The sequence below is a fragment of the Falco punctatus genome (assembly GCF_963210335.1).
Source record: "Falco punctatus genome assembly, chromosome: 1".
In the NCBI taxonomy this organism is placed as follows: Eukaryota; Metazoa; Chordata; class Aves; order Falconiformes; family Falconidae; genus Falco; species Falco punctatus.
The window spans coordinates 17,049,613-17,072,921 of NC_137580.1; the positions used below are offsets into that span (position 1 = coordinate 17,049,613).

General features: G+C 38.2%; 2 protein-coding genes across 7 annotated transcripts; one reads left to right on the top strand and one right to left on the bottom strand.

Annotated features, from left to right (window-relative positions):
* Window positions 1-429: 429 nt before the first annotated feature.
* On the bottom strand, window positions 430-2,741 carry MRPS18C (mitochondrial ribosomal protein S18C). The gene is made up of 6 exons (XM_080371126.1): window positions 2,617-2,741; window positions 2,429-2,490; window positions 1,504-1,587; window positions 1,016-1,073; window positions 630-689; window positions 430-549 (listed from the first exon to the last, which is right to left on the bottom strand). Exons 1-6 carry the CDS (start codon window positions 2,666-2,668, stop codon window positions 473-475), a joined length of 393 nt encoding a protein of 130 aa, XP_080227252.1. The 5' UTR covers window positions 2,669-2,741; the 3' UTR covers window positions 430-472.
* An 88-nt stretch (window positions 2,742-2,829) lies between these two features.
* Window positions 2,830-19,119, top strand: HELQ (helicase, POLQ like). Of its 6 annotated transcripts, none has more exons than XM_080409949.1 (18): window positions 2,830-3,179; window positions 3,561-4,293; window positions 4,627-4,805; window positions 5,362-5,562; window positions 6,621-6,693; window positions 7,111-7,208; window positions 7,789-7,887; window positions 8,592-8,737; window positions 9,610-9,849; window positions 10,711-10,852; window positions 11,149-11,253; window positions 11,783-12,002; window positions 12,704-12,861; window positions 13,717-13,815; window positions 14,057-14,230; window positions 14,830-14,943; window positions 17,129-17,263; window positions 18,925-19,119. In XM_080409949.1, exons 1-18 carry the CDS (start codon window positions 3,027-3,029, stop codon window positions 19,006-19,008), a joined length of 3,153 nt encoding a protein of 1,050 aa, XP_080266075.1. In that variant the 5' UTR covers window positions 2,830-3,026; the 3' UTR covers window positions 19,009-19,119. The 6 variants fall into 6 exon arrangements, with proteins under 6 accessions (XP_080266075.1, XP_080266078.1, XP_080266076.1 ...); XM_080409953.1 differs by having other exon boundaries at window positions 3,040-3,179; window positions 3,566-4,293; XM_080409954.1 differs by having other exon boundaries at window positions 3,041-3,195.
* Window positions 19,120-23,309: the final 4,190 nt, after the last annotated feature.

Below are 23,309 nucleotides of genomic sequence, written 5' to 3' on the forward strand. Positions count from 1 at the left end.
AGTTGTCACATACTGCCTCAGAGAAATACAAACCGAAGCCGCTGTTGAAGGACCAGTACTACCCTCAGCAGAAGCTGAGGCAGGGAGCATCAAATGAGTACAGGTAACATGCTTAACAGAATTAGCCATCTACATGAAGTGCCACAATTTAAATACTTCAATTTATCCTTACATGTCCAGCACTTGTTTATTTTCCCCTCCCCCTTCCAATCCAGCAAGGGAAAATACAGCCACCTCAACGTTAGCAAGACTTGTAAGCAGACAAAGCGGTCCATACAGCTCCCAATTTCTGTTGCTGCTTTCGTCTTTCATACTTCCTTCAGACAATGAATTTCAGAGACCTGACACTTCATAAAAAAGCAGCTGACACCCACCCTTCAGTCAGTGATGCATTATGTTAGCCAACCACATTTCCAGTAAACAAGTATATAGACAAGAAAAGTAGATTTATTGTTTATTTCTTTACAGTGTGTTACTCTGAATACTTGATATTACATATCTTGGGGTCTGTGAGAAATGATGGGCTCTTGTACATAACTGGCATAAATCCTGTAGAAAGATAAAATGGAGGTTTTCTTAATAGAAAAGTAGGCTTGACTTGGAAAACTCAAAAGCCTTATCATACTTACCAAACACATGAGCTCTTTTAATGGCTTTTGTAATTTCCTTCTGCTTCTTGTTGCACAAACCTAAAGAGATGAATCATTTTTAGTCTCTTAAATCAACAATAACCAAATCATTAAAGGGTGAAAGGCATATTACTGACTGCTCCTTCTAGCTTTGTGTGAGTCTTCCTACACTAACACACATGTGCTTATAATGTTAAATACAAAATACGTATAATTAAGGTATATTTTCATTCCTTTATGCATACTACTAAGAATAATGCTATTACAAAATGTATAGAGTTAATAGTAGTTATTTGGAAAAATAGCTGATATACAGTTACTTTATGAGTCTAAGAAGAACATCTAATAAGAACATTAACCAGTAAATTATTTAATACTTCACATACCTGTTATATGCCTGCCGTAAATGCAGCCAGTATGCGGAGAAACAAACTGGGAAAGAAGCTATGTAAAATTCAGAAATCCAAAGTGAGTTTAAGAACTTTTTTCAGAGAGCATTAGTTTATTTTACTACTTGCATTTTATTTTTTGGGTTTTTATCTGTTTTTACAAAACTCAGTTCTACCTAGAGACAAGAAGTATGGCTTGGAGCTAGACAGTATTTTAATGTGCTACATCATTTAAGCTATATCACAGTGGAATTGGAATCAAAGACTCTTTGGTAAATAACAAAGTCTTAACACCTGCATATAGGATTAGTAGATGAACAGCTTATCACAGCTACATTATTTGACTTTTATCTGCACACATTCTTACTCTTAAGTTTTAAACCCCTACACAGATAATTATTTTTATTTTTGTGGACTTCCTACACGCATATTTAAATATAGCGAACCAGTTACCTTCATCTAAGGACAGGTATTTTCAAACTCACCTGCACATTCTTATAATCCACATTTATTCCACATAAGACACATCTTTTTGGAGGTTCTTTATAGGGGTTCTCCATTTGTATGGGCTGAAATTAGAGAATTAATACCATCTGTAAGCTTCACAAGAATATAAGGAACATACGTTATTTTTATCCTTTGGGCAAAACATGCCTTGAAACCAAAAGCAGTATTTAGTGCGTTACTGAAGTTTTTCCAATACCTTTATCTCCATTTCTCTACACAGCGTTCAGTACCTAGCAATCTAAATGGTGTCTCACTGCTACACAGCCTTTTAAATCTCAGTAATAATGACAACGTAACAAGTCAATTAAAGCAATCAGTAGGATAGTGTTTACACCCTTTACTTGGAAGGCAGTATCTACAGAAGCTGGTAGTAAGGTAGTTCTGTCTAAGAAGCCACAAGGCTTTCCTCAAAATAAAATCAAAGCAAATGGCCCGAGGGAGCTCCTGCCCACGCACACACTTCAACAGGGAGGTTCCCAAAGGCCTCCCAAGCCTCACAGTACACCACCCTGCACCAAATCCTTGCAAGACACAAGCAAAAGGAGAAACTGTTTTTGCAGACATAGCTGGAATTTGGGCAAAAAAATGTTTTTTAAAGTTTTCACTGGTACCAGACAATATGTTCTTATGACATAACAACTATACCTACTGCATTCTCTCAGGTTTTCCCAGCTATATACAGGAAATCAGTTAGTACTGCCAAAGGTTTCTTACTCCAAGTTTGAGTTACTAAGAGTTGCTTTAAGTGACCGCAGGTAGATACAGGGCTACAGAGCTCCAGCATCCGGTGACGGACAGACACAGACACACCCCCCAGCACCCGGTGATATGCCCCCACCCTCCCCCTCAGTACTCTGTGATATGCCCCCCCCCAGCACCCGCGGGTTACTGCGGGGGCCTCACCTGGTCGGACGAGTCGAGCGGCCGCTCATGCTGGAGCCGCCGCGGCTGCTCCCACAGTGCCGCTACAAGGTAAGAGCGATAGGGTTAGCGACAGCACGGCGGGAGAAACGGCCGCGCACACACCCCCACCCCGAGGGGCACGGCCCCTCATCTGACAGGGGAGGGACGAGGAAGCAGAAGGAACACACCCGGCATCAGCCGGCGCCAGGGACTCCACGTCCCCACCGCCCGCGCCGCCATGACAGCCCCCACAGTGCCCCGCCTCGACCGCCCTACTTCCGCCTGCGCGGACTCGCGGTGCACGAGAGCGGTCGCTGGCCAATGGGGCCCGGCCTGCCCTGCTTGAGGCAGGCGATTGGCCCCCACCTGCCCGCTCTGCCAGGGGAGCGCGCGGCCGGAAGCGATGCTGCGGCGGCTGGCTGGGGGGAGCGCGGCGGTGCAGGGTGTCCGCTCTCCTTATGGCGGCCCTGCCTCTCCCGGGGGCTCGGCTGGCGCTCGCCGTGCCCTGCCGCGACTGTGACCGTCTCTGCGCCGCTTACTCGCAGCCCCAGCCTCGGGGTGGAGGCTGATAGCCCTGCAGCGGCACGAGGCGGTGGTGATGGCCGAGCCCGGTCCCGCAGTACGGAGGAAGAGCTGCCCCGGCTCTGTGCGCAAGCGGCGCCAGGCCCTGGTGGTGTGTAGTACTGTCTGCTCGCCGGTGGCTCGCAAGAAGCTGAGCTCCGGTGGTGAGGGGCCCGCGGCAGAGGCCACGGTACGGGGATGGCAGGGTACGGGCATTCTGACGCTAGGCGCTGTGGCGGGGTGGCTGAGCCCAGGCCGAGCCTGTGTGACACTGACCGGGGAGGGCCTCGCTTTGTGTGAGAGGGGACGCGTTTTGGCCTTCACTAAAATACATCACTGCTGAGTAAGTATGCAGGCATCATGTCTGCTTGTAGATTGTTGTTCCATTGAATTAAAGTATGCATTGCTTTAGAGTTAAGCTGTGTTTTCCTCACAAGCAATGTCAGAAAAACACTTAACTGTCTTGTTAAGTTGGAGAAGAGTTAAATTGCATCTGATGTGTGTGGTGTACAAGTTATGCTTGCCCTCTTTGGTGTTACTTTGGGGTATTAATACTTGTGTTTTTTTGCAGTGTAGTAATGATAGTGAAGAAGATATGTTTGGCGACTATGACAGCTTTTATGGAAATGATTCTTTGCTAGCTCAAATTGATGATACAGAGCACGAACACCTACATGATAGAAATAAGGATATTAAAGCAGATGGAGAACTCATACTTGGCAATCTTCAGTCAGGAATTTACCAGGAAAAGGATAATTTTTCTACTTCAGAAAATATGGTTATCCTTAAAGCTGACAAAGAGGATGCTTTTGAAATGAACAAAAATGACCTGTTAGACAGCAATCAAGAACCAACTGAATCTATTTCAGATGACTTGCCATCATCGCAACTTTTGTATTTTGCAAAACTGAATGAACTTTCTTCTGGTTCTAGAACATCTCCACTCTCAGAGAGAAAGCGTAAATGTAAGAAGTCTTCAGACAAAATCAGGAGTCCATTGTCTTTTTATCCTGATGATGAACACAGGAACAGACCTACTGATGTGTCCTCACACTCTAACTGTGCTTTATTTAAAACTGACAGTCTTAAAGATAATCTGAAAAGTGCTATGACTGGAAATGCCAAAGCTCAGACTCTGCAGGTCTCTAAGACGAAGCAGCTTAAAGAAGCTGTTTTATCTGAAGAGATTTGTGTTGCTAGGAAAACTATTGAATCATCTTCTGTTGATATAGGCCCTTTTTATGGATTACCTAGCAAAGTTAAAGATCTATTCAGACAATTTCGAGGGATTGAAACACTTTATGGTAAAGTAACTAATGGTTTGTTGGAAAAAAATTGCTAGTGAATTATTGCCTATTTTACCTATTACACTGTAAAAATACTTAAGGTAATATTTATTGTAAACATGTTAAGAAAGTTGTTTTATTAAGTGGTTATTCTTGGTTTTTAGGTGGATGGGAAAGGTTGATATGGCTTAAAGAATACTTTGTAAGGCTCAATCACCAAAAGCTTTTAGCAGTTTATTGAAGAAAAACTCTTAGACGCTAGTCTTAAAGTATTCTATATCAAACACAAATATTTTGATACTGCTTAACATGGCCCTGGAGGCTGCTAATAATTCTTTTTTAATTTTGCAGAATGGCAGCATGATTGCTTAATGCTAGAATCTCTACAGCAAAGAAAGAATCTAATATACTCATTACCAACCAGTGGTGGAAAAACACTTGTAGCAGAAATAATAATTCTACAAGAATTACTCTGCAGGCGGAAAGATGTTCTCATGATCCTGCCATATGTTGCCATTGTCCAAGAAAAGGTCTGGATACAGTGTTTCTGATACTGCTTATCTTTTGTGATATACCTTGTTATTTGTCTGGTTATAATACTAATTCTTGCAAACTCAATGATGTTCATAGATAGATGGTGGTGAGTGACTTCTCCTAGATGCTGCTCTGAGGGTCAGTAATATTGCAATAAAAGACTTAAATTGAGGTGAAGATGCTGCATTATAAAGTGTGTTGGATTTTGAAATAATAGCTTTTTGCAATGTTACATATAGTTCTGCAGTCTTAGAGCTGTACTCCCCAACTTGCTAAAGAAATGGTCTTGAAATAAAAACTTAACAATTTTTTGATATAAAGGAAAAGTTAATTTTAGAGAACAGATGTAACCCAAGCTTGATAATTTTTGTAAGCACTTCAGCAATTTTTGTAAGCACTTCAGCTTTACAATTGGAAAAGGTAATTGTAGCTCGTGTGTTTTCAGCATTTCAGCCAGTTCATTGTGATTTGTGTTGGTTGAGTTCTTGAGGCAGGTCTGAAATCTGAAAGGAGTGTGAGTTTGTTCTCTAATTGATCTTTGGGTTTTTACAGGTTAGGGGTTTATCAAGTTTTGGGATAGAATTGGGTTTCCTGGTTGAAGAATATGCAGGAAGTAAAGGAAGATTTCCACCCATCAAGAGGAGAATAAAAAGGTCGCTTTATATTGCTACTATAGAAAAAGGACATGGTCTAGTGAATTCCTTAATTGAAACAAAGAGAATTGATGACCTTGGTCTGGTTGTAGTAGATGAGGTATGCTACAAGATTTATTCATATTTATAATATGCAATTTTTTTATATTTACAATATGCAGTTATTAGCAAAGAGCAGTTTTTTGATTACTTGGGGGTTTTGTGTACTTATCAAATTATTACTAAAGTTTTTTCTGTATTGATACATAATTTCGTAATACTTAAATCATTTTTCTTTAACTGAAGCATTTGCTGCTATATCAGGACAATAGATTCTATTTTGAGAGATCTACTGTGTTAGTAGTTGGTGGTGCATTACTTAGTAACTGCTTGTCAATTAGACATCTTTAATGGATTAGAAAAAAAATAATTCATTTTAATCATACTGAATGTATTTATGAATCCCAGAACTGAACTCCTAAATGTGAAGCCTTAATACTTTGCCTCTGGTGTTAATAATCACTAAATGGAACATCAAAAAAACCCCAAACCAAAACCAAGTTACATTTAACTGTGACAATTGCCCTTTAGTCTCCTTTTTAGTGGTGTGGCTGAGTTGTGCTTCTAAGGGTTGTTTGTGGGGTTGAATCACAATGTGTTACATCTAACAGAAATGTTTAATTTATGGAATGATTCAGGCTGACTGGCCTTACTTTAGCCTAATAGCTTCTAAACACAAGGCAGCTTAAGAACTAACTTCTACTTTTTCTGAAAGTAGCTGGCTGCTACAAAATTTTTGATGTTAACTTGCCCTGTAAGTGTTGCTTAACACTGTTTACAATCAAAATCACTTTAGACTGGTTGCTACAAAGATCTTCACACTGTTTATTGTCAGGAGTTAACTGTTTATATCAGTTATGGTCTAGTTAAATGGAAGGTAGATCTTGTTATCTATGTTTGCTTTTGGGTCTGTTTTTCTGTGGCTCTCAAGTGTTATTTCAGTGAGGCTGTACTTCTGGAAGAGCTTAGCAGTCAAAATTTACCAGAGGGGTATCATGAAGAAGCTCAAAAACCACATTCCTGTAATATTTGTTTAGGACTACATAATTTGATTTGTTTTGTAGAAGTATTCTAAACTTAGTAATATTCTTGCATTTTCTTTTTCCTTTCTTTGCACAGTTGCATATGCTGGGTGAGGGAAGCCGTGGAGCAATGCTGGAAATTACTCTTGCAAAAATTCTTTACAGTAGTAGTAAGTCATGGCTACACTTAATGTTATTAAAATATTTTTGTGACAGCATCTCTAGGGAGAAGCCCTACTTTAGCTTTCTGGATTTGTGGTGTTCTGGCTGCTTTTGAAAAGCATGGTATGACTCCATGCAGTAATAGTGTTTACTTGTTTAAGTCTTAATCAGTTGACCCTGTAATGATGGGCTGGATGGTTTTGAAGTTTTTTTGATACTACTTCTCCAATTAAATGCTTCCATAGAGAAGGATTCCTTTTTTTATGTTTACATCTCAGGTAATATTTCTTAGCTATATCCCCCTTCAAACCTGGTACTTTGGTATTTAAAAAGATTAATGATGGAGGCTTATGGATTAGATACTGAGCAGAAGTGTTAAAAATTGTGAACATGGCAATAAATTCATGTCAGTTTCTGTTTTACAGAAAACACGCAGATCATTGGCATGAGTGCAACTTTAAATAATGTTGGAGACCTGCAGAAGTTCCTGCAAGCGGAGTACTATACTAATAATTTTAGACCGGTCTGTATGCAAAATACCATCAATTAGTAAAGAAGATATTTGGCTTTAAAACTATAGCAAATCTGTTCAGGATTGTATTGCAGCTTTTGTGTTTAATTTCATGCTGTAGTGTAATATGATGCCTGCTATTGCTGGCAATTGTACCAGTACAATAAATAGCACTATGCACAAATGCAGGTACCTTTATATCGTTGTGTTAAGCCATTTGTGTCATTTTATCTAAATCAATTTCTAAATTACAGCTACTGTGATAAATCATTGCAGTTCATTTGATATAACTAGAATCTGTACTACTGGTACTTGAATGATGTCATGACAATGGTTTATGGATAGTCCATGGGATATAATATTTGTCATTCTTTGTTAAAATTAGACATTTTCTCAAGTCAGATAATTAAAACAAATTCACTTTAAAAAAAAAATCTTACTGGGGTAGAGTCTGTGCTTGTCTACATGGAAGTATGTATATGAAATGCGATGCTTAGAAAAAAACATGAGCTGTACATCAGTAATAGCTTAATCTTTAGAGAAGGTTTGGTAATTCAACTAAAGTTTTTGTTTATGGTTTATGTCTTCCTAGGTAGAATTAAAGGAATATGTAAAGATAGGAGGCACAGTTTATGCAACTGACAGCAAAACAGAAAGTGGCTTTACTTTTTCACGTTTCCTTAATTTCAAGGTAAGACTGAAGTGCTTATAACTAATTCAAAGAAACTATGAAATGTATTATTTTTTACACTGATTTGTTTACAGAACTTTTACTGAAGAAATTACTTAAAAATGGTCATTCATTTGTAATACTTACAAGACAGAAAACAGTAGGCTTTGGGGAGGGAAAAGGCCTTTAAAATAATGAACACTCAACTTGATTTTTCACTACTTTACAGCTCATTAAAAGGCTTCTTCAGTATTTTGACATGTGAAGAGCAATGAGTTTGAGTGTTCCAGATAAACAATGCTTTATGGTTTGGGATAAATTTCCTCAACAGTTGATCACTCTTAGATGATACCAAAAGACGAGATCTCTTTTTGATTTTTGTCAGTTTATTACTGCCTTGTAAGGATTCATTTCAACCTTTAAAAATAACAGTGTGTGTTATGGTAGGCTGGCAGTAGCACAAGTAACATCACTATGGTGTTGCTGTAAAGAAATTGTAGTACTAAGAGGAAGAAGCAAAGCTTTCAATTCTTGCATCCTTTTATCCCTCAGTTAAAGATGTCTTAAACTTTCAAGTGAGGATTAGGAGAAAAACTTCTTCTACAACTTCTTACAATTGTCACATTAAAGCAAGTGGGAGTGTTCTAGTGAAGGTTGAGAACAGGTATTGAATACTTGGTTTCTGAATTAATTTCTGAGTTTAAATGTTTGTCAATCTGTGATAGTATTCTAGTAATCTGCAGAAAGCAGATCCTGATCACATCGTTGCACTGGTTACTGAAGTTATTCCTAAATATTCCTGCCTGATCTTTTGTCCCACTAAAAAGAACTGTGAGAATGTGGCTTCAATGGTGTGCAAGTACCTCAAGAAGTAAGTGTGTCGTGACTTTTTAATTGTATATGGAATAATTGGTCAGAAGTTAGGAATTATCTTCACTAGTTTACAAGTGATTTTCCTTGGTTATCAGATGTAAGTACTTTTAATATGGGATCATGTGGAGTTCCTGATTGCATAAATGATGGCAAACTGCTCAAGGCTCATTAAACAAATGTTAGAAAAAAAATATTTTTTTTAAACAAACTATTTGAAAAAAATGGTTATTTGAGGACTAATAATGAAGAAAAAAGGAAAAGCTTACTAAATTAAGCTAACCTTGTGTCCCTTTGGCACTGGTCTCTGCAAGCTTAGGAAACAAACGTTCTTCTCTATAGCCTGGTATTTGATCATGTGTTACTAGTTGATTATCTCTGTTCCATACCTACTTTGTGAATGTAAGTTTTAAAATGTAAACCAAGCTTTGTTAATTAAAGGAAGTAAGACTTAAGTTTGGTTTCGTTTAAATGTGGTTTGATCAACTCATAATGGTCTAGCAAGTTACATTTTGTGTAGGAAGAAATTAAACAAAACTCCTCCCTTGCTATCAAAATTGAAACCATTTTTGATGTATCTGTAATCTTCACTATAAGCTGATACTGTCCCTATTTCTGTTCTTCAGTGTGCTCAATACCCACACCCAGTCAGTATTTGATCCTTTCTGTACCCGCACTTACAAACAAGAAGAGTTCTGTTGCAACTTAATCAGTCTCCTGTGTATTGCTGTTTTAAAGTTACTAGAAATAACTGTTTCTCTAACCTACATTAGAGGAATGGATAATGAACAGAAATAGACAGTAAGCATGTCTTAATATTTTTTAAAATAATTAATGATTGATCAAAGTCTGAAGAAACACTTCTCCTCCTAGAGAATTTAGAGCTCACAGGGAGAAAGAGAAACAAGATCTCATCAAACACCTCAAGAACATTGGAAATGGAAGTATCTGTTCTGTTCTGAAGCAAACGATCCCTTACGGCATTGCCTATCACCATAGCGGCCTTACAAATGATGAAAGGAAAAGTGTAGAGGAAGCATATTCTGCGGGTGTCCTGTGTCTACTTGCTTGCACAGCTACTTTAGCTGCTGGAGTCAACCTGCCAGCTAGAAGGTTAGTAACTGGAACATATTTCATTGTTACATTGATGTTTGCTTTGTGAAAAAAATTGCTTTGACAACTTGGAAACGTCGGTGCTGTTTAAAGTATGTTTCTGCTTTTACTAGCAAATTGGAAGTGTAAGGGGTTTTGTGTTCAACTCGGGACAAGAGTGCAACGTTGTTACATAGGAAATATCAATCTGTAGCAAGTCCCTTAGAATGCATAACTGAAGAATACTTACTTAAATGGATTAAGGAAATGCTTCGGTAATTTAGTAATGTTATCCAGAAAAACAAGGAATTCATGGTGGTTTCTTTACATGTGGTCCTAAGAACAATGTTTAAATTGTAAAATAAATCGTTTCTAAGGAGATGATTTTGAATGTGTTTTAACACAAAAATGTGTTATCTTTTCTTATACAAGTGCTGATGATACATGGCTTCTGTACTGTGTATGGCCAACAACTGTTTGCCAAGAATCCAGTTTTGTGTGCGTGTATGTTGGAATAATGTGTCTGAGGGGAGAAAAAAATTCATACAGACAAGTGTTGTCTTTCTAGCATATAGCTGATATATGGTCAGTGTTGCTTAGTAGAGTTTATATCTCAGTAATTTTCTCTCTTAAACTTAAGCCTTTGAGTAGATGTAAAGACGAGTTCCAAAGGTTCTGCTAAACATAATAAATAAATATGGCTTATCATTCAATAAGCCTTAAATTGTAAATTGTGTTGATTTACACAGCTGTTCAAACAGGTGCATTTGATTTTTATTAGTTGCTGAGCAAGGAGCATATATAAAGAATGCATTTGTAAAATTTCATTGCTACTTTAATAATTCTAATGTGCAGCATAAGTTACTGAAGGTTTCTTTACAGGGTTATTCTCAGAGCTCCTTATGTTGCTAATGACTTCCTGAAGAAGAACCAATATAAACAAATGATTGGCAGAGCTGGTCGAGCTGGTATTGACAGTGCTGGAGAAAGTATTCTCATAGTGCAAGAAAAAGACAAACACTTGGTAATTTTTACAAAGCTGTTGGTAATTTAAATTGTTGGATTAATCTACTGGTACAAACAGGAAGAGCTGCCTGTCTTAATTTTTGTTCATTTAACATTGCAAATATTTGACTTATGTAGTAATACCTATAAACTACATTTATGTGGGTTTTTTCATATGTGAACTGTGAACTTTAGATGTCTGCACTTACTTCCTTTATAAAGCTGAGTCATGCATATCACTATTTTTAAAAGTATTTTTTAAAAACTAATGAATAAGTATTTTCCCTGAACTAGTATGTTTCTTGCTCTTTATAGGCTCAGCGTTTAGTTAACAGTCCTTTGGAGAACTGTTACAGCAATCTTCTGCTGGAGTTGACCAAGGGAATGCACAGCCTGTTGTTGTCTTTGGTTGGACTGAAGGTATTAGTTGACTCTTCTCTGTGAGTAACTTAAGTGCTTGGGAATGGAAGGAAAAGCTTCTCTATTGATTCTATAGAAAAAAACCCAGACTTCTAAAACAGATGGCCTTACAAGTTCAGAACAGCTTCTGATCAAATAAGGACAAGGATTTGATTAGTCTTTTAATTTAACTCCATTACCAAGTAATCATGTAACATGATGATTTCCTTATGTGTAAAAGCCAAAATTATATCTACCTTATGGTTCATTACAGTACTAACAATGTTTCCATTTCTGATACTAGATTCAAAATACCAACAGAAACAGTGGAAACAAATTAACACGCAGTAGCTAGAATAGTGGAATAGATGGAGACCAGTCTCATTAGATCCATCATAGACTGTCTATTGTTCTGTTGTCATCTGTTTCTGTAGAAACACATGAACAGGATATCAAACTGCTGCTCCATTCAGTAAATTTTTTCATATAGCTTATGAAATATGTGAAATGACCACTTTAAAGATGCTAATTGCTTACAAAACTGATGCAGATAGCAGTTACCCGTGAGGAAGTCAATACTTTTATGTGCAGTACATTGCTGGGTGTTCAGCAGCATCTGCTATCTAAAGAGAAGAGCCTCTCAGAGGTAATTAAAGATGGACTAGAACACCTAATAGAAAAAGGACTCCTGGAAGGAAGAATGTCTGAGAAGAACCACAATTCCAAATATACGTTAACAATCACACCGTTGGGTAGAGCTACATATAAAGGTAAGACTTCTTTTTTTTATTCTTGTTATAATCTATTTCAACAAAACCTTTCATCTCAGCCTTATCTCAATTTGATATGCTTTCCCATCTTGTCTGAAACTACAATGAAAAATAAGTTGTAGAGAGACAGTTTTGATTTACTAAATTATGTTCATCCCCATTTTCGGTCTAGCACAAGTAGTGCACGACTGAACATGATAGGAATGAAGTGTCATAACAGTGGTCGCAATGGAAGTAAAACCAGAACTGTACCCCTAAAAGATGGAAAGATTTGTGTTGGGGATTTCTTGACCTAGAGGGAAGCTTGAGAGAAGGAAGTATATGACATGTAGACCAATTGCAATAGGGAGTATATCAGAAAGTTCTGATATACGCAAAAAGATAAGGGGTGTGGGATGCAGTTGGAATAGGATGAATCTCTGAAAGATTCCTTAAGTCTACGAGATTGTTCCAGGATTTCATTAAAGCCAAGGCAATTCACAAACATTACAAAACCACACACAGAACAGACTGCCTTCCCTCAGCTCCGTTTAACTGCTCGTGTTAGAGTAATTATTCAAGTTACATTTATTTTTCTTCAGTTTATACAGTATAACTAGCTTTGATGGAAGATAAAGGAAATATTGATTCTATGTTAAAGTCTGTTGCACTTAACTCTGTATGCCTGTTTAAAATTGCAATACGTTGTGTGCTTATTATAGGATCTATAGACTTGGCATACTGCAATCTTCTTTATAGAGAATTGAAGAAAGGTTTGGAAGGGCTGGTTCTTGAGAGCAATCTTCATCTTCTATATCTGACAACTCCATATGATCTGACTTTTAGCTGTAACCCAGACTGGATGATATATTTGAGACAGGTGAGAATTTACTAGCAAACATGCATTGGGGCATGTAGTAATTCTGCTTATTAGATTTTAAGTAAGTTCGTACACATAGGAAGTTTAGACAGTAGGTAACAGCTTGATGAAAAGTTAAGATATGCTACTTTATTTTAGTGCCAGGGCAGAAGTGTTTTCCTGAACTGCATAAAAATCTAGAGTTCTCTTTCGCATTTATAGTGTTTGACCCTGTTTGGGGGAAACAGTGATGTGAAACACTTCTCTTGAGTTGCCAGCACTCCAAATCCTGACTCTAACCTTGGTGCTAGTGTTGCTGTCATCAGAGTCTGGTTATTCTCAGACAAGACTTTCCTATAAACTAGTTATATGTAACCACATAGTCTTGCAAGAAAGCCACTCTTAAATTAATCAAGAGACATATTTAGCTTCGGATGCTTGCTGATTTAATCTGTAGTTTAGGAAGCAAAATCCACTAGAGGATATTAAGTCTTAATGTGTTTTATATCTAATGATTAACACCAGCCATGACTGCAACTATTACACTGTGACCAATACCTTCCTACAGATTACTATGCTTTTGTCAGGCTTAGCAGCACAGTCCATGCTTTGTGCAACTACTCTTTTCTATGAAGTGTTGTAAAGTACAGGTAGTGCTAAAATCTATATTTTCTTAAAATGTGTCATTCGAAGATGGACAGTTACAGATAAACAAGTAGGCAAAGAAGCTGCAGATCTGACTGTCTAGTAACTAGCCTAGTGACGAAGTACTGCATAGAGATATTGAAAAACACTGTTTCATTTTGAGTAACAGATTTGTGTTTTCTATAATATTAAAATAAATATCTGAAAGTTCTTTATAAATTTTTACTTTAGTTCGGCCAGCTCAGTGCAGCAGAGCAAAAAGTAGCAGATATTTTGGGAGTACCTGAAAGTTTTATTACAAAAAAGGCTTCTGGTCAAGCCGTCAGAAAGGTAGGCTGGAGATTTCTCATACCTAAGATGACAGTTCAGTCATTTCAATTGATTATTTACAAATTCGAGATTATTACTGTTTTACTTACTAAAGTTCTTTTAACCTCATTGATTGGTTTTCTTTAATGTTGTTTAATGTCTTTAGGTATAATAGACATGTTTTAGAGATCTGAAGGATTGTAGTGCTAGCAGTATCTTGAATGTGATACTGACTTTGAATTTTAATTTGCTTTATTCCTAGAATGTAGACAGTACTGTGGCAAACAGGCTTTATCTGTCATTTGTCCTTTATACCCTACTGAAAGAGACAAATATATGGAGTGTTTCAGAGAAATTTAATATGTCCCGAGGATACGTGCAAAATCTCCTTAATTCTGCTGCCTCATTCGCCTCCTGTGTTCTACACTTCTGTGAGGTAGTGTGTTAAATGAATTCCAGTAAAATCATTGGGATTGGTTTTGCAAAATCTGGACGTTTTTTCGCTTTGATTATAACAAAACACAGGTGGTGGTTTGCATAGAAAAGGTGAAATACTTCTTTTTCACCTTTCAAAATGATTTTTCCTGTTCAGAAAAGCATGCTTGTACAGTGATACTCCCTATAGTAAAAGTAACCTGTATGCTGTGAGACTGTGAAAATATACAAATACAGGGCATTTAATCAGTGTCAGTGCGACTGGTGAAATAATTGCCAATTTTACCTTTCTGTTGGAAATCAGGCTATCTGGTTGTGCAGTGTCATCTTGGGAAAAGAGCTGACTTGGCTTGGGTTTGGGGTTTTTTTTCTGTATTGAAATAATGCATTGCTTATCCTTAGAACTGCCCCACCTTTGGGATGTTCAGCTGAAGAGTGCTGAATACAACTCTGCAACCAGCTGAAAGGATAACTAGAAACAATAGTGCTTCCCCTGTCTAAAAGACAAATATATGCTTGTTGCCATAGCAGAACTCTTATCAGCCATACCCTTCAAATACAGAGCGTAGGATCTGATTCTAGTCATCTTTGTCTCTGCAGGAATTGGAAGAATTCTGGGTTTATAAAGCCTTGCTGACAGAACTTACCAAGCAGCTGACATACTGTGTTAAGACGGAACTGATCCCTTTGATGGAGGTAGCAGGGGTTCTAGAGGTTAGTAAACCTGGCTTTGTGAGATATTTTAATGTAAACTTTAATGCTAAATGTTACTGCTTTCAAGTATATCTGGAAGACCAAGCTAGTCTTTTCAAGAAAATTTGGCGTAGTGCAAATTTTCTTGAAAAGAGTCCTGCAGAGTGGGGAAAAAAGTAGTATGTTGAGGAGTGGTGAGCCGGAGCCAATAGTGTTTCTCTTCTGACTCCTACCACAGCAACAGTGAAAATGCTGTATTTGGACAATAAGTTAGCTATATACTCAGTGGGAAAACAGAGCCCAGGTTTCTTTTGTGGTAAGGATCCTTCAGTTCATGGTAATAAAGAGGAATAAGGATTTAAATATTTTAAGTTAGAAGATCCTCACAGAAGTATGTGAAGTCCTATTGGGAACTTAAGCTTTTACAATCACTTGCAGTGCTGCCTGTATTTAAAATAAGAAACTTAACCAGTCTCTGAACTGAAGACTCTTATTAAAGCAGAAAATATTTTGGGGCTTCAGTGCAAGGTTATAAGTAATCACTGGACCTCTTGGCAAATTATCTAACTTGCCTGTCCACCCTGTTGTTAGAATCGGTTTGTCAGCAAACCACTGTATTTTTAGTGGCGGTACGGTTTTATTCTTAGAAGCCGAACAATGATGAAGACTTAAAGCCTAATCAGATTTTCTGAATTGGATGCAAAAGCTAAGTAGTCTTTTTTTCCCATGGCTTACTCTGTATGGGAGTGTTTCTGTGTAAGGACAAAACCAGCCTGGACAGCATGAATCTGCTGAAGTTGCATTTTAAAGGTGACTCTTCAAAATTGTTGCTATAACCAGGGTACTTTTGCACTGGAGTTAAAACTATACCAACAGCTGACACTTGTAGCAAGTAGAATTTCATCTTGAACAGACATGATTTGCTTAGATTTGTGTGGATGAAGTAACATCAATCTTTAGGTTATTGTAGTGAAAGAGAAAATTATTTCTTGCACATTTACTTGTACAGTTTTCAAAGAGCAGTTTAAAACCTTTTCATGAGACTTAGATCATTATTGGAGGAAGGATCTGTGTCACTGGTCATACTGTGCAATTAACAGCCAAATAGAGCACAGAAAATCTTTGTTGGATAAAAATAACCACAGTTAGTGGTTATTTTTGGTGAAACTAATGACACCTAGTTCACATCAATGAACATGTGTAATCCTCTGTTACCATGGAGGAAGATAATATATTGTAAGCTGTTACCTGTTGGATGCTAAAAAAACGCACATATGCCATCAAACAAATGTCTTTCTATTCCTTGTCACCTCTTTTAAGAGGTGGTGGTGGTGGGGGGGTGGAAACCCAAAAGATAATTGATCAGATGTTTGGAGGTGTAACACTTATTCATCAAACAGGTTTTATTTCATAATGCAGGATACTAAAGCCTTGGGTATACTAAATTACTCCGCTACTGTGTAGAAATGCATTTTAGTTTAAATTTTGTAAAGCTCTAGCAGTATTTGTTTTGCAAAGGAAATGTTTGCCCTGAGATCCTCTGTTGAGAAAATAGTGCTTGGCTATTTTACATAGCAAAGGGATCAAACCAAGCTCAGAAAGCAGGTAATGCACACACACCCTTGCACTGGTGATAATCAAATTCCAGAAAATCTCTCCTGTGATGTATACCTGTCCTGTATATGTGAGCTCACAGCCATGACTTCACACAAAACGAGAGAAAGTTACTGTGGTATTAAAGGAAAAATCATTTATAAGCTTGAAACAGGAAAGTATAGCCTTTTCTGGAATCTTGTTAAAGCTTTGTTCTGTGAAAATTCTGTGGGGGAAAAAAATGGATAAAATCAGCACCCCTTCTGCTTAGACACCTCCAAAGAATGCAAGACAGTCATTCCTGTCAGTGATACTGAATGCAGAAAACATGTAAGAAAAGGGGATGTCAGAGTTGGTATCACCTAGGCTTAAAGAAGATAATGACAAATGGGTTCCTAAGAGCTAAGTAAGACTGTACGGGCCAGTAAATCTTAGCGCTAAAGGTGTATTTCTGGGGACATAGATTTTCAGTGATTATTTCTGTTCTTAGAAAGATAAATCAGAGAATTGGATTGATATGCAAAGATAAAAATTGAGTCTGGTGCAGTGATTGGCACTTAATGGTAATTCTTCTTGCCTGTTCTAATAATTTAACACAATTTTGGACTTGCAGGCACGGGCAAAACAGCTTTATAATGCAGGGTACAAAACTCTAGCACACTTGGCTAACGCAAATCCAGAAACTCTGGTCAGGATGATTGAGCACTTGTCAAGACGTCAAGCCAGACAAATTGTTTCATCTGCAAAGGTAAGTAGAAACAAAGTTATGAAAACTTGCTTCAGAACTTCAATATGTCAAAAGTGGACATTTGAATGACATTGAAAGTGAAGGGATGCACTGTAGTAGTAAAAGCATTAGTGGATATTTGTGATCCAAATACTAAAATGCATTAATAATATGTTGAAATATTTTCTTGGCAATATAATTTATCAAAGATGGTTAAAAGTAATGAATTGAGCAATTGCTGACAATTTTCCTGCTCCTAAATGATAAGCAAACTTAAACTTTTCTTGAAACAGTTTCCTATAGATAGGATAGTGGAAAGTTGTGCTCTTTTCCAGAAGGGCAGTGAAGGGCAAAAATGTTTGACAGCTTGTCTGATGAAATGCAGGTATTAAATGACTACCTTAGTCTCTGTGCTGAGTCATCATCACTGAAAATGCTGGATTCTGCCTCAGGATTTACCTTACAGAGGTGCTAGTGGTAGTTGTGATAAAAGAACAGGATTTTCAGGTTTGTACAGATGGAAGCCAACAAGGTGTAGGGTTAACCTCACCTATTTAGGTTGCTATTGCCATGCCCTGGTATTTGCTCTCTAATTGTTTGCCATTTTGATTATGCATTATGAGAAGGGCCTTCACTTAGTATCTGCCTCTAAGGCACACTTAATGCCTTAGACACATGTAAATAATCCAAGGGAAAGAATCTGTAGCAAATATTAGATTGTGCCTAAACAAAAAATACACTTATCAAGTGGTAGTACTTTCTCTCCTTCATTAATCATCTGCTGTTGTGCTGGCATTGGCTTCATGTTTGATTCTGCTAAAATAGCAAGTTTTTGGTAAAGTGAGGGAATGCCTAGAATAAACAAATGAGTGGTTGGTGTGAAAATGATACAGTCAGTAACAAAGTCTTAGTACTTTTATTCCATGAGAATAAAAAAAATACCTTTGGGGTTTATGCAATTAACATTAAATGGCCATGACCTTTTTTGTTGTAGGCTCCTTACTGCTATTTTGCTGCTGTGTGAGCTGAAAGGGAGACGTGCAGGTTCTTTACCTACATCAGTACCAAATCCAGCAATCTGCCTTACTCTCATGCTCAGATATTAAACTGATGGAGTTTTCTAGCTTGGAAGTTAAGAGTCCTTGCATGTGTTATGCTACACATGTTGCTGGGGGGACTGTTACACTCCAACTGCCAGCCACAAACAGTTCAGGGCAGTAGATTAAACAATTGCTAATGTAGGAGGTCCTATATGTCTGATGAAAAATGCTGTAGTAATAAATTTCATATAAAGCAAGAAGTTGGCATCTTGGCAAGTGTAACTTACAAATGCTTATTCCAATATGGAAAATAAATGTTTAAGTTTAAAAATGTTCTTGTTAACAGTTCTAGACAAAACTGTTTGTTCTGTTAAATTTTGTTTATTATGTGATGATAGAACTGAGAAAATCATGTGTACTGCATGAATCTTTGTGTGTTTTTCATATGGATGTACACTAAGCAGTAACAATGTTGATTGTAGTACTTGTGAAAATGTTTGTCCTGTGAGGCAAAGGTGGTGTGGCCCTGTGAGCAGCAGCAGGAGGGTTTTTTTTACAGACTTCGAAAGAAACACTGGTCTTTTAACCTGGCTATAGCTAATACTTGTATTTGTTTTCTGATATTCTTTTCCCCTTGTATAGATGCTGCTGAGTGAAAAAGCTGAGGCTTTACAAGAAGAAGTTGAAGAACTCTTAAAGGTGCCTACAGATATCCCAGGGACTTAGTGACCAGCTGTCATGAAGAAAAATCATGAATTCAAAAATCAGGATATTTTTAAATTACTTTGTAAAGTGCTGTAATTACAAAAGACATAAAAATATTTATTATATACCTCAGTTTTGTGCAAGTTCTGAGTTAAGAATGTTTCTTGGACAGTTGACTTCATTTGAAGGTTTCGATTATGAAGCTCTTGAGCAAATAGCCTAGAATCAAAAGGTGTGATCTTATTTCATTCCTGTGTTTAGACATAGCCCTAGGAGTGCTTTGGGGACTGAACTAACTGCCTGGTGTGTACTTCTGCCTAGAGCTTAGGTTCATAGCTGATTTAATGCCTTTACATTGGATATTCCCTGTAGGACACATGCTTGAGTGAGGTACTCCAAAATTTCTACTTGCAGGGATCTCTGTACTCTAGGTGTGGCTAATGGAAGGAGTGAAATAACAATTGCATTACATAAAGAAGTTGTCCCAGAGCTGTGTAAGAAACTCTAAATTATGCCTAGTTTAAGCCTTGTTAAAAGAACACAAGAATATCAAATTTGTATTCAGCCTCTGGCAATACCCCAGGGAAAGAATTCTTTCAGGATGTTTATGTAAGTCTTCCAAACAGAAAGTTTACATTTTTTGAATGCTATTAAATTTCTTGCTTAAATGTGAAGGTGCAAGAAAGATGAAGGCTTGAAGAACAGATTTTTGAGAAGCCCTGTCAGCTTCTGAGACTCCATGGGCATGTGTCAGTCACACTAGTTGGGATTTTTAAAGGTATCTGGACCAGATTTGCTCCAGCAAAAGCTTAGGCTTCATGAGAAGAGTCTTGAAGGTGCCTGAAACTTCTTCAGTTGTGATACAGTGCGCTCCTTTTTTTCAAAGCTGGTATGTAGCACATGACTAGTACATGCTAGAGCACTGCACATAAACACCTGAAAGCTGTGACAGACTGCTGGGTTAAATCATGGTAGCCAGTATACTGGCACACTTAAATACGGCATTCCTATGTAAAATCAGGTGTCACTTCTCAGTAAAGGAAATGTAAGGCAAGCCTTAGTTAAACTGTCTTTTTTTTTTTTTTTTTTTTTTTTTTTTTTTTTTCATTCAACTTAAGTTGAACACTTGACTGAAAGGGATTATAATGAAAAACTGATGAAAAGGCCAGTATTTTTACTGCTCATTTTGCATTGGAGAAATCATAGGCAGCAATTTAGTAAATTCTTTGTAAGCCTTCATTTAGCAGAAACATGCCTCTGAGACTATATGATAATTCGTAGTGGCCTGCTAAGTTTGGATACGTAAAATACTTGAGTGTGTTCAGTATTAAATCAGGTCAAGCATTTGAAAACAGCACTATTCAGAGGGAGCATGATTCATTTCCACTGCTAGATTCAGTGTCTGCAGGGGAATCCTTGTTACCAAAACATCAGTGCCTAAGGCACAAGTGGTTTTGGAAACCTGAGAACATGTTCAGTTGGCTCTGACAATAAGGTATAATCGGCCCTTAAGTGCGGAGGCAGTATTTGCTATGACTTGAGGTTATCTAAGTCTGTCTCTTAATTGCCTTGCCTTTTTAATTGAGATATATTTTTGACCAAATGATAGATAATATGAAGTTCTCTTGGTTTATTTGTGTTACCTTCAAAAGACACATGATACTTGCTCCAGCATAAATGTGGGTACCTATCTAAGCAGTTGATGTAGCATGCATGTAGGAAAACTAACGATTCCTAGGAAAAAATGATGCCTGTAAGGCCTTACTGGTTGCTGTAAAGGTTTGTTGGTGCTTGATGGTGTTCCTCCAAAGTCTGAGAGTCTTGGGTGGATTTGGGGTGTGTGTGAGCAAATTATGCAAAACTATTCACTCTGAATACCAAGTTGGTGCAGTAACTGATGTTTTGGAAATAATCTGTTAATTGCTACATTAACTACAGGAGTAGTTAATGAGCCATTAACCTCTGTCATGATACTTTTTGTGACGTTTGTACTTGCATGCTAACAAAAGCGTACACTTTCTTACTATATTGTGGAGGCAAACGGCAGGGAAAAATTATTTCTGCCATCTGTCTGTTGTTGGGCTGCTAACTGTCCATCCTCACACTTGTACGTCACCGTAACAACCAGCACTGTTTCAAGATCAGGTTCTGATGAGACACGTGTTTAGGAATGAAGTCAAATATTCCCTACAAGTGCTGGGAGCCCCTTGAAAATGTTAGCAAAAGCTGGTTTGAAGTGAGCGGGTGGTTTCAGGTCTGCATGAGGCTGGTCTGGAAAGAAAACAAGGTTGACATTTGTTGTCTCTGCTGCTCTGTTTATACAAGCTGTGCTTTGCCAGATGGATGAGTGCAACTCCCCCAAGGCTTTCTTTACGACATTTGATAACATCAGAAGTGAGATGAACGATACTGCAGCTATCTGCACTGAAACTTTGCTATATGTGTATCTGAAATCAAACTCGTCAAGCAAGGCAGTACAAATCTTTCACATTGTTTTTTCTTGCTACAGTAATAATATATGATTAAATGCTTTTTCACAGAAAGCTTTCTTACCTGGGCTTTTCGCCTGGTTGGAGATGGGAGATGGGGTGGGGGGGTGGGGGAGTGTACAACATATGCTGCTCACAGTATTTTTGTGCCTGCTGGATGATGCTGATGTGCCTCAGTATCAAGTACTGTACTGAGCTCATCAAATACAGTATAATGGGCAAGTGCCAGAACGGGTGTTCATTGGTTTGGTGAGTGTCTGTTATGGGTGGTCATGCTTGGGAAAGCTTGCACTAAGGATTGTGTTTGGTGATGTTTTGGAAGGCAAAGATTTCTCCCTTATGTCAATGGGATGTTTATGTCTTTAAGCTTGTGTGGAAGCGAAAGAAGCAACAATAGCTTACCTATGTGAAATAACAACAGGCGCTTCAGTGCTAAAGTAGGTCAAAAAAATATGACCTCTGTAGGACCATCTATAGGATATTCCTGCCAATTTCTTCATAACCTACTGCAAATTGGATCAGAGCTGTGGTGCGTGCAAGTCTCTTCAGGCTGCAACTAGTACAGAGTAAGTGTTCTTACCAAAAACTTCAGAGCGTATTTCTTAGTGTTTATGCCTATTCACTCCACATCAGAACTTGCCCACGTAGACCAGTTCTTGTGTTTGTGTGACTGACTCCCCCTGGGTCTGTAATTCTGTACTGTCAGGAATCCCTGTGCATAACTTGCTGAAAACTGCCTGGAAGGACTGGGAAGAGGATTGGGCTTAGCTTAAAGTTTAGCTGTTAATTTCCATTGTGTGAACGAGACCTATTGTGTTCCCATGTTCTGGAAAGCCGCTTCCATGTAAGCTAGTCCTGCCTAGGCAGCTATGGTTTTGTCTTTCTTTTTAAAGCTTCATTTCATCTCTTTCAGCATGGTGGTCCAGCACTGGGTATAGGTTGTAATGAGGGCCAAATATTGTTGCTTATAAGCTTTGTTTTGATGAGAAGGAAGGCTGAGTGATTTTGCAGTGCTCTGGTGTGCTCAGCAGCTTCCGTGGTACCTGAATTCATCAGCTGTAGACTCAGTGGAAACAAAGTATTTTAGCAATATCCAAAAAGCTGTGTGTACTTCGAGGAGAACTGCTAAAAGCTAGACCCAAAGTGTTGTTTCCTTCTCTGAGGAAATGGAGCGTGTGCAGTCAGAGTCTCATAACCGGCTGGGTTCAGAAATAAATCCATCTGGGAGTGCTGAGAGCTGCGTGCTGTGTCAGGACAAGGTCTGCCTGGGGTTTGACCAGCAGGGAATAAGGATAGTTTACAAAAACCTTGATAGGCATCTCTCTGTTTTTTACAGCTTCTGGATTTCCCTTGGCATCTGCTTAGTCTTAGATTCATCTTCCTGAGGCTTCTTATATAGAAACAGATGAAGTGCTGCTCTGACATGGGTCAGCTCTGTTCACCCACCCAATCACTGCTATGTCACAAGAATTGTTTGCCTTTTGTGCCGACAGCTCTTCCCTTCTGAATTCCCTTAATATGCACAGGTAAAAGAGAGAGATATGATATTTGTTCTTGGTTCTTACCCAGGAACAGCAGTGGGTGCTTGCTGTTAGCAACAGCAATGGTGTCGCTGCTGTTGGACAGCTGAAATTCCTGGAAAGTTTTATTTTTAGTTCTTCCTAGTTGTAAAAACCTAGTTGGCACAGTGTGCTAATGGTGTCACTGGCGTGGGAGAAGCAGAACCGCCAGACAGGAGCTGCATGACTGAAGTGTTTGAATACCACAAGGCAGGCAGGATGGGGTGCTGGTGCAGAGCTGCCTTCAAACAACATGCAAGTGAGTTTAAGACTA

Excerpts from the sequence above, each read along its gene's own strand:
- MRPS18C (XM_080371126.1), bottom strand. The coding sequence starts at position 2,668 with ATGGCGGCGCGGGCGGTGGGGACGTGGAGTCCCTGGCGCCGGCTGATG. Across the intron at positions 2,491-2,616 it reads CTGGCGCCGGCTGATGCCGG|CGGCACTGTGGGAGCAGCCG; the intron begins GTGTGTTCCTTC and ends CTTACCTTGTAG. Across the intron at positions 690-1,015 it reads TTACGGCAGGCATATAACAG|GTTTGTGCAACAAGAAGCAG; the intron begins GTATGTGAAGTA and ends TCATCTCTTTAG.
- HELQ (XM_080409949.1), top strand. The coding sequence starts at position 3,027 with ATGGCCGAGCCCGGTCCCGCAGTACGGAGGAAGAGCTGCCCCGGCTCT. Across the intron at positions 8,738-9,609 it reads GTGTGCAAGTACCTCAAGAA|AGAATTTAGAGCTCACAGGG; the intron begins GTAAGTGTGTCG and ends TTCTCCTCCTAG. Across the intron at positions 14,944-17,128 it reads AGGTAGCAGGGGTTCTAGAG|GCACGGGCAAAACAGCTTTA; the intron begins GTTAGTAAACCT and ends TTGGACTTGCAG.